Source organism: Salmo salar, chromosome ssa18, assembly GCF_905237065.1.
Source record: "Salmo salar chromosome ssa18, Ssal_v3.1, whole genome shotgun sequence".
Taxonomy (NCBI): Eukaryota; Metazoa; Chordata; class Actinopteri; order Salmoniformes; family Salmonidae; genus Salmo; species Salmo salar.
The window spans coordinates 11,126,109-11,136,978 of NC_059459.1; the positions used below are offsets into that span (position 1 = coordinate 11,126,109).

At 41.8% G+C, this 10,870-nt stretch overlaps 1 protein-coding gene across 1 annotated transcript; it reads right to left on the minus strand.

The window, feature by feature from the left end:
• Nucleotides 1-6,306: 6,306 nt before the first annotated feature.
• stpg4 (sperm-tail PG-rich repeat containing 4) lies at nucleotides 6,307-10,315 on the minus strand. The gene is made up of 7 exons (XM_014154447.2): nucleotides 10,089-10,315; nucleotides 9,695-9,751; nucleotides 9,219-9,470; nucleotides 8,980-9,044; nucleotides 8,691-8,736; nucleotides 6,786-6,890; nucleotides 6,307-6,551 (listed from the first exon to the last, which is right to left on the minus strand). Exons 1-7 carry the CDS (start codon nucleotides 10,161-10,163, stop codon nucleotides 6,441-6,443), a joined length of 711 nt encoding a protein of 236 aa, XP_014009922.1. The 5' UTR covers nucleotides 10,164-10,315; the 3' UTR covers nucleotides 6,307-6,440.
• Nucleotides 10,316-10,870: the final 555 nt, after the last annotated feature.

The window sequence follows — 10,870 nt, forward strand, 5'->3', positions numbered from 1 at the left end:
TCTGCTGTGTGGCAGCTTCATGTGATGTCAGGTGGCCTTGGCAGGGTTCTCTGGTTACCCTCAGGGGTGGCTGGGCGGCCAGGTCCCTGGTCGCTCTACTTGTACACTGTGGGGCTGAGAGGGGGGTCAGGTGTCCGGGCCCAGTTACACCCCTACTACAGCCTGCCTGTTGTTTCAGTGGGAACAACAGAATTTAAAAGTAGTGTTGCACGGTGTACTGGTACCGCAGTACCAAAATGTATGACACCAACATTTTAGAAAACTGTACTACTGTTTCATATGAAGCATGCCAAGAGTTTTGTCCCTATAGAAATTGAATTACTATGAAGTTTAAAGACCGCCAGAACACGGCAATGTTCTAGTAATTCGATTTCTATGATTAGCCCTTTACTGTACTGTGTGTGGGGTGGTATTCAGGAGAAAAAGGGAGCAACCGTATGAGACTGCCAACATCCAGGGGGTTATTGTAGGGCAGAGGGAAGTTAAAGGCCCAGTGCAGTCAAAAATGTGTTTTTCCTGTGTTTTAATTATATTTATATAAATACTGCCGGTCAAAAGTTTTAGAACACCAACTCATTCAAGGGTTTATCTTTATTTTTACTATTTTCTATATTGTAGAATAATAGTGAAGACATCAAAACTATGAAATAACACATATGGAATCATGTAGTAACCAAAAAACTGTTAAACAAATCAAAAAATATTAAATATTTGAGATTCTTCAAAGTAGCCACCCATTGATTTTGATGCCAGCTTTGAACACGCTTGGCATTCTCTCAACCAGCTTCATCAGGTAGTCACCTGGAATGCATTTCAATTAACAGGTGTTTTTTTATGTCTTCACTATTATTCTACAATGTAGAAAATAGTAAAAATAAAGAAAAACCCTTGAATGAGTCGGTGTCCTAAAACTTTTGACCGGTAGTGTATATACAGTTGAAGTTGGAAGTTTACATACACTTCGGTTGGAGTCATTAAAACTATTTTTTCAAACACTCCACAAATTTCTTGTTAACAAACTATAGTTTTGGAAAGTTGGTTAGGACATCTACTTTGTGCATGAGAAGTAATTTTTCCAACAATTGTTTACAGACAGATTATTTCACTTATAATTCTCTGTATCACAATTCCAGTGGGTCAGAAGTTTACATAAAATAAGTTGACTGTGCCTTTAAACAGCTTGGAAAATTCCAGAAAATTATGTCAAAGCTTTAGAAGCTTCTGATAGGCTAATTGACATCATATGAGTCAATTGGAGGTGTACCTGTGGATGTATTTCAAGGTCTACCTTCAAACTCAGTGCCTCTTTGCTTGACATCATGGGAAAATCAAAAGAAATCAGCAAAGACCCAAGTTCAACATTTTAAAGGCAATGCTACCAAAAACGAATTGAGTGTATGTAAACTTCTGACCCACTGGGAATGTGATGAAAGAAATAAAAGCTGAAATAAATCATTCTCTCTGTTATTATTCTGACATTTCACATTCTTAAAATAAAGTGGTGATCCTAACTGACCTAAGACAGGGAATTTTTACTAGGATTAAATGTCAGGAATTGTGAAAAACTGAGTTTAAATGTATTTGGCTAAGGTGTATTTAAACTTCTGACTTCAACTGTATGTTAAAATTTTATTTGTGGAATTTCTTTCCTTCTTATTGCGTCTGAGCCAATCAGTTGTGTTGTGACAAGGTAGGGTTGGTATACAGAACATAGCCCTATTTGGTAAAAGACCAAGTCCAAAAAATAAATAAATAAATAAAAATAGAAATGCATAAAATGAAATGTATGTATTCACTACTGTAAGTCGCTCTGGATAAGAGCATCTGCTAAATGACTAAAATGTAAATGTAATGGCAAGAACAGCTCAAATAGGCAAAGAGAAATGACAGTCCATCATTACATCATTACTTCAATAATCTCAAAGATAAAATATATTTTGATTTGTTTAACACTTTTTTGGTAACTACATGCTTCCATATGTGTTATTTCATAGTTTTGATGTCTTCACTATTATTCTACAATGTAGAAAATAGTAAAAATAAAGAAAAACCCTTGAATGAGTAGGTGTGTCCAAACTTTTGACTGCTACTGTATATATACACTACCGTTCAAAAGTTTGGGGTCACTTAGAAATGTCCTTGTTTTTGAAAGAAAAGCAAAAAATGTTGTCCATTAAAATAACATCAAATTGATAAGAAATATAGTGTAGACAAAAAATTGGCTTTTCTTTCAAAAACAAAGAAATTTCTAAGTGACCCCAAACTTTTGAACGGTAGTGTATATATATTTCCACACTATGAGGTTGAACAAAAATATGCCCTTGTAGTGTAAAAGCTATTTGAAATGACTGCCTGAAATTTCAACCTGTTGTGGTGGGATGTAGTTTTGGCCTGCCTGGTGACATCATCATGTCGTAAATTTGTTAATAGACCAATAACAGATATTTTTCGGTTTTCCCCTCCCGACTCCAGACAGTCCTAGCAAAATTATTTATTGAGAAAGTGTTCTTTGCTGAGAAGCATTTTTTTTCCTTTTTGACCATTTTAATTTAAAACAATCACAATAAGGTACTTAATTGTTACCCAGAAAGGATTTGATATTGAGATAAAAACGGCTGCATTGGACCTTTAATAGAGTGGATGCTAACAATAGGTAATGTGTGGCAATCTGAACTTCAGGCCTGGAGGGCAATTATGTTAGGTCATTGGTGTGGGTTTTCACATTAACCTAGATGGTTATATCTCTTTAACAATCAGTAAAGGAAAACGGCAACCTAACAATACATTTGAAAACAATGTTGACACAAGAGGCAGCAGCCAATGAAGTGGCAGATATCCAATTGAAACGTATTCTCCTTGATAACGTTTGGAGGTTGACCAGTTAATGTAAATGAGTTAAAGCAGCAGAGATATCACCAACCTTGCCCCCCCCCCGGGTTCTATTTCACCAATTCGACTCACCTGATCGCCCTCAAACAGCCTTGGTCCGTGTCCATGTGCCCAACATCATGCCAGCGCCATTACGGGATAAACAATGACCCCTTGTTTCACTAACAGCAGCCTATTCAACCTTGTTAAACTTTTATATGTCATTTAATAGAGCTGTAATGTCGGCCTATCGCACCTGTCAATTACATGGTAAAGAGATACCTGGTCATCTGCCTTGGTGTCATGCTGCCTTCTGAATTCTTTAGCCAGCCGTCAACACCGTGGTGGCGATGGGAATGGATGTGACCCTGCCGGAGAGGACATAAGTGAACAATACTCCATGACAGCTCTGTCTTCATGTCTTACCATTTGGCTACATGAGAGGGCTGGAGTTTTTCAAGGTGGTCATGTAATACAAGGAAGGGAGGAAGCAGCAGTAGATTGTGTGGGGGCGGCCATCTTGGTTCATTGCGTTGTAAACAAAGGCTGTTTTCGCTCGTTTGGCGTCGTGGGTTCATCATAAGAGTGATGTGGACCGTGGAGTGACTGATGATGCTTGTTGTTGCATCTCCAGAGACAGTATGCGCCAATTCAGGACAGACGTCCTTACCTCAAACAATGGAAAACACAAATAGTGTGGCAATTTATTTGAACTGCTTGGTTTGATGTTGGGTCACTTCCTGTTCAAAGCTGCCAATTATAAGGATTGGAGGATTTTAAGAACATCCACTATCATATCGCCTTCCCAATATTATCCTGAATTCATATAGCTATTCAAGAAATCAGAAGGTCATGTTTGGGTTGCCTGTTCTGCCTAGTTGTCCTTGTTGACACCAGATGGTTTCTAATGAAAGTGAGTGACTTAATCCTGCAATAAACCTTGGCTGCAGCCAACCCAACTGCCTCCGAACCGGAAGAGGATTTTACATGGAGTTTAGGAGGTGATCAATTGAACAAGCTTATCTCGTTTCCTTTGCTTTTCGATAACATAAAGTCACGCAATTGCTAGAAAATAAAATGTAGCCTAGTGGCCTAGGTGCATGCTTTACCTTCTCTGAGAGTAATTTATTCCGCATTTTTTGGAGAGGTTGATCCTGGTTCAATCATATGTTGTCCTTTTCTCACTAGCCCCGTTTACACCTGGTTCTAGCATGCATCCTTTGTCCTGATCTTGTTCACATTCTGATTGTGCCCACATTTTTTTGACGGGTGTAGACAATCAAAAGACACATTGTGATCTGATTGTGATCAGATTTCCTGATCACCTCCAGAGGTCGTCGGAGACCCATTGTGTCTGGATATAAGGATCTGGACAGTGAAACCATTTAAATCATCATTATATTGCCTTCTAAAATCATTGACAGGTGGCACCATTGGCTTATGGCATACATTTTTCTTAAAATTAAATATTATTTTGAAAGAATATCTGTAAAATAATGTGCATACGGGGAGGGACCAGGAAATCTGGTCACAATGCAGACACAGCAGATGGATGATGTAAGTGACACATGTTTGAAAATGTGGGCACAATCGGAATGTGGACAAGATCAGGACACATGTTAGAACCAGGTATAAATGATGCTAGGGATTGTGGTCAGCCTAACCAATGTCTTTCATTGACTCAGGACCTAAAAGAGAGGTCGTGCTAAGTCCTCACTATGGGGCATATGTTACAGATCAGAGTGTTGTCATGATGACCATGAGGGATTATAAAATAAGATGTACTTTATTGTTCATTAACTAAATAGAACTTAAATGTGTCTTTACTATCATACGCCAACCCCCTGAGACAAACACATCCCGGGGGACTGGAAGCAATGGGTCACCCGCAGTGCAGTGCCCCTGGAGCAATTGTAGGGGGTTTAGGGCCTTGTACAAGGGTGATGGTAACTAGGATGATGCCAGCAACCCTCCGGTTGCTGGCTCGCTTCTCTAACCACTAGGCTACCAGTGGCTGGCTATAGTGTACACCTGACCACAGCCTACAGCGATGATGCATCCACCAGAAATGTTTGTAAGCTTTTAAATGATATCAAACTCAACCGTTTATATTTTCCAGTGCTGAGGACATCGATGTCTCATGGTATGGTGGGGTATGCAAAATGGGTCCATTTTGAGCACCTTTATCTCCTGAATGTTTTGGCGTTCAGGTCCAAGAAGTAACTTTCTGAGCACTTTCTTCCATTGGCAAACATGTAAGAACAGTTTTGTTTAAATCCAAAGGGATGCTGTCAAAAAGTGATTGAATTCAAAATGGATTTACCCACTTACAGGACCAGGCTTATAGCCCATGTAAATAGGGATGTCTTTCTGTCAGCCTCAAAGTGTTCTCCTTAGTCCCCTACATAATGACAACGTCAATAAGAGCCCTGCTCTTGAAACACTTGAGCCGCTCGCATGTGTCGCTAGCTGAAGACAAGGACGTGAAGTGCTGGAAGGTTTAAACTGATGTGCTAAGATAATGACATTGTGGATATATTTGGGAATATTGCGAGAATGCAGACATTATGAACTGACATCTATACAGGGCAATGGAACGAGTGAGATACATAGTGATGTCTCAAAAGACGTCGAGAACAAGTACTCCCTGGTTGTTGTTTTTTTATCTCATAGCTGCACAGAGAGAAGAGTATTTTCTCTCTGTTTATTCCCACAATCTGATGAGAATGTAATGTGGTTTCAGACAATCGGAGCATCCAGAACCGAAACGAACTACTTGGCCTATCGTCCACAGGGCTGATTCCTATCAAGGCTATGGTTTATGTCAGTGTAACCTGAGTCCAACATTATCCCGTGTTAGTTTTTTTCATTGACAGTAAGGATCGGTAGTGATAAGAATAGCCCTTTCGTGGTGTGACACTGGCTGCTCCGCTAATGTTGAATGTGCAGCATGCCAGCTATGTGCATGTGACGGATGACTGAACTGCATTTCCCCCCTCACTCACGAGTGCATAGCACAGCAGATAGTGTGGAGGCACAACAGCCTGCCAGACAGGCTGCCAGCAGAGAGAGAGGGAGAGAAACTGGGGTAGGCAGAAGTACAAAGGGCTGGATTCAATCCATAGTGCCGAAGATGGGACGTTTTTAGGAAATGTTCGATAGAGCCGAGATATGCATCGTTTAACGTGAATGCAGTCTCCGTGAAAACACTGGCGTTAAATTTCAATCCCGCTATAACGCCGATCTTCTACGGATTGAATCGAGCCCTTAGTCAACCAGCGTTGCAATGCAGATTAATATTGTTTGGTTTCCCTGGTTAGTGTCTCTAAAATTGACTTAGGCAAAACAAATGTATTTGATAATGGTAGGCCTATGTGTCTGGGAATAGTAAGAGATGCGTTTGTGAGTAAATGAAGTCAAGTGCATTTGACAACGAAATCAGGGTTTTTCTTTACTCAGAGGGAAAATAAACAACATGACCACCCAGTGTCACGTGCATTCTATCAGACAGTAGAAGTGGGGGAACTAGGGAGTCATAATAAGGGATGGCTGGATGACACTTGTTGGACGATCTAGAAGACATTGCGGAAGAAGAGACCGTGGGCCCTGCCCATGTTGGCCTCCGTCCCCAGACGGTGACCCATCTGCCAGGACGGCTCGTAGGTCCCCGGTCCTGGTGTCCTCTGCCAAACAAGATCAACAAACACTCACTAAAAAAAGCACAGCTAGCTAGGTCTTCACGTATCATTACTGTGGGAGAGAGCATACCATACCCATACCAAGCTTTAAAAATTACAGTTTCTGTTTATTTTTTAACTATTTGAAGTGACATTATGCTTAGGAGAGTGCGACTACTCTCAATGGTGGTGAAGGTGACTCTGTGTGTGTGTGTGTGTGTGTGTGTGTGTGTCACTCACCGAGCGCACACTGTGAAGACGGGGCACAGTGGATCTGAAACAGGACGTGACTCCTTTGGTCGGGCCCGTCCTCATGTTGTAATGTCCAGGAGCAGGGCCCTCTCTCTGAACACAAACATGAACCATTTGATTCACTATTTACAATAGGCTAACTCACTCACACAGGCAAAGAAAACTGCTCAGAGGGACCAAGGAAGATTATTTACTGGCACGAATCACGATTGTATAAGTATTCAAGGACTAAAGTTGGAAGTTGGATCTGTGAGGCAGTTCATATTGTATGGCTATTTATACTTGAACCACGGCATATACATTATATGAATTACGTGAGGTTCAAACTACTTTATTTCAATGGCATCCAGCTCTCATTTCCACCTGCTGCCCACTAACACACACTGTTGGCCACAAGCAGAAAATAGCACATAGCCTATCCTAGCCTTTCCCGTTCCTGACATAAAACATTTTTATGTCGCTGAGCCAGTAATCCATCCCTAACCCTCCTGATGCGGTGATTCATAGCACAAAGAACGAGAGAAGAAAAAAAAGAAGAGAAAGAAAAGCCTTTCTATGTCCCTGAGCTCAGACTAGCTAGCTATAGCTATCATTATTTGCCATTTGATTGCGCTGGGCAAGTTCACTTGATCCCCGCCTGTCCGCCAGCCCTCAGGGGAGCTGATCTGCGGTGAAGGTGTTAATGCAGGTGTATTTCAGAGGACCAAAGCACACTTGCCTGCCCGTGATGAGCTGTCCTGGTGATCTGCCTCTGTGCAAGGCGCCCGGCCTACTTTTTGCTGCTGTCGGAGCGAGTGCCACATTCTCCCGGTGTGGCACAGATAACTGGCCCATGCCACAAATGTCTGCTGAACCTTTGACCTTTCATTAATTATGTGTGTCAAGACGGACTATGCCGCAGCGAAGGTCCTCGACACCTCTATTCCCATAGATACGCCACGTGTGCATAGTGCAGATACCCCGAGCTGTTCTCTTCGACCACAAAACTTTATCAGAGGCCATGGCCAAACAATAAAGATTTTATTTAGATAATCCCAGATAGGAATAAATCAAATAAAGTGGAAATACAGGCTCCAAACATGGTTTGTTCTGAGTTGCATCTGCACAGACACTGCACAGTGCACACAAACAAATCTGGGGCACATTTAGGCCCGAGGATGAAGAAATTAAGTCAAATCATAAGAAAGAAAACAACCCCCCTCTTCGTTGGGTTTGCAATGCCTTAAACCCTGGGGATATTTCTATGTGAATATGTGAAAGTCTACTTCACATTTGGAGCCTGCAAAGAGAAATCCAATAGAAATCCTCCGTTGCTCATTTCAATGAGATTGATAGGGATTCGCTGGCTGACTATTTTCAGTGTAAAACATTAAGACTCTGTGACCCTTGACCCCCTGATATATGGCGAACCTGCTTCAATTCATCAAGCAGACAGCTGTCTGAATGGCTGTGGCTACAAATATGATTGCCACGGGACTTGTTGAACTGTTTAACCTTTGACAATAAACTTGTTTTGGACTAGCCCTGACACACCACTAGCGGTGAAAAAAAGCTCCCTCCTACATAGTAATGACACCCTTGAGATTTCCCAACACATTTCCTTCTCTGTTAACGCGAGAGAGCTGCCAACACTGCTCAAATATGTGCGGACGCACTTGCTGCACACTGCAGCACACACAGTGCAACCGAACTTGAAACATCAATCAACACAGTGCCATAATAGGCATCAAATGTGGTCAGAGATAATATACCGTAACCTCCATAACATACTGTAGGTCTCTAACAGACTCTGTTATGGGTGTCATAACCAAACCGACTGAAACACGTAAGTCTGCAAGCCTTTGTTGGCAAGGTAAGAGGCTTAGTCATAGCTAGTGGAGACTAGATACTCACAGGCAGAAAGCTGGCACGCTGCACTGCCGAACGAAACATCACCTGTCTGCAAGGAGAGAAGAGAGAGAGAGTGGTTCGAGAGGAGAATAGGTGCCGTAGAGAAGAGGCCAGACCTGTTGTGTGGTACTGGAAATGAGAGGTCAGGTGGTTGTTTGTACAGGAAAAAGATATCAAGGGGATGATTCATATATCAAGGAGATGAATCAGAGGCAGTCTGCTTGCTGTGATTCAAAGGATGATTTGAAAGTGTAAAAATGATGACGATAGATTGTGCAGGACAGGTGCTTACTTGCAGGGTATCTTGGGCACTGGTTTCTGGGTCACATTGTAGTGGCATGGTGAAAGGTCTATTTCCTGGACAAAGATGGACAATATAAAACATTCAGGTTAAAATGTCAAATAAAACTGCATTATTAGAAGATACATGAATGCTGATAACACCCCCTTCTCCGCGCCTCCCCATCTCATTTCCCCCACAACACCTCCCCTGGTCCCCCTCCTCTTGTCCCCTTCCCATCCTCTCCCCACCTTGTCGCGGATACCCAGGGTGTAGTTTTTCGGGCGGGGGCAGCTCTTAAAGGAGTAGGAGGCCTGGCATTGGAGGGCCTCTTGGGTGGAGTCAGTGAAGCAATAGGCTCCCGGCAGCAGCAAGTCCCCCTTACGCATCTGCATCTTGGTGTCTCTCCCCGTACCCTTAAAGCCATACGTCCTACGCACCGGGTTCAGGCCAGCCTCCTCAATGAAGTCCCGGATGTGGTAACTCCCAGGGATGGGCGTATCCTGGAGGGATGCGAATGAGAGGAAAATATATATATATTTTTAAATATCTCCTGCACACAAGGCATTTTTGGGACAGCATCACCTTTAAATGCACTGGATAGAGAGTTTTATCTAATCTTTTAATATTACATAAATTCTATATAATTCCATCATCTTAATAGTAGAACTGTGTGAAGATGACTGAAACCAACTGTTGTTGTTTTCCCCTCACTGAAAATACCTACTTTCAAAGTACCCATCCACCATCTGCCTCTGTCACACTGGTCCCCTTTCTCATTGCCCTGTAGATGCAAGAAAGACCAAACAGTAAAAAAAGGCTTGTAATACAGGCAAAAGGCTTGTTTATGGACTGTATTTTGAGGTATACGTGACAAAATAACCGACTTAATTTATTTCTACAGCTACATTTTAGTGACATTTTAGTCATGAATACCTATAGCTACAGAATTTCTTTGCTAAGAGACTGAATCCAACTTCAGTGTACAGTCATAATATCCTATGACTGCCAACTCCTCCTGAGTGCAAAGATGATAACACTTCACAGCCTATTTTGGCTCTCAACAAACCTCTTTTTTCATGACAAAGATACAAAATTAAACTGACTGGTCTCAAGCTTACCCTCTCCTCTGTCCTGCATGATGCATCATCGCGGGATTTGTCACTAACTTTGGAAATATTCTTTCCTACGGTCATTGTTTTCCCAGTACTGTGTGTATGCACTTCGCCGTCTGCTGTTTGTTCAACAGAGATAGAGTTACAGCTTCTCAGACCGTGACTGTTACTAATAGCAGCCCCACGAACAATGCATTTTTCAACAAGCTGACACTGTGTGACCCAGGTCGAAGTTTAAGATGTTGATAATGACACAAATGAATATTGTCATAGTTACTGTGACAGTGTTTCCTTTGTAACGTCACACAGGCCTACTGCACGACCAGGTTAGAAATGTGTCATAAATGGTTTTCTAGTGGTATGTCACAATAGGATAATATATTATGGTGTTACAATCATCTTTAGGCTACTTTTTGGTAGGTTAGTTGTAATCCCACCTGGATCTTTAAATAAGTGTGAATGGCTGCGTTTAGACAGTCAGCCCAATTCTGATCTGTTTTTCACGAATTGGTATTTTGACCAATCAGATCAGCTCTGAAAAAGATCTGATGTGATTGGTCAAAACACCAACTAGTGAAAAACAGATCAGAATTGGGTTGCCTGTCTAAACGCAGCCACAGAGTATCAGTGAGAATGAGTGGTATGCAGCTATTACTAGATGCATAGCACACTTCTACCCAACAAACTTGGGTGGTCATATAGACACATCATGTATGGATGAAAACCCTTCATCAAGTAAAGTTAGTAGTCCTTATTAGACATTATATCAGATTTCTTCTCAGAGGGTT

Bases quoted from the DNA above. Each gene is read 5' to 3' on its own strand.
- stpg4 (XM_014154447.2), bottom strand. From the start codon at position 10,163: ATGACCGTAGGAAAGAATATTTCCAAAGTTAGTGACAAATCCCGCGAT. The intron at 9,752-10,088 runs GTAAGCTTGAGA...TTGCATCTACAG, and splicing joins CATGCAGGACAGAGGAGAGG to GGCAATGAGAAAGGGGACCA. The intron at 9,471-9,694 runs GTAGGTATTTTC...GCATCCCTCCAG, and splicing joins GGTGGATGGGTACTTTGAAA to GATACGCCCATCCCTGGGAG.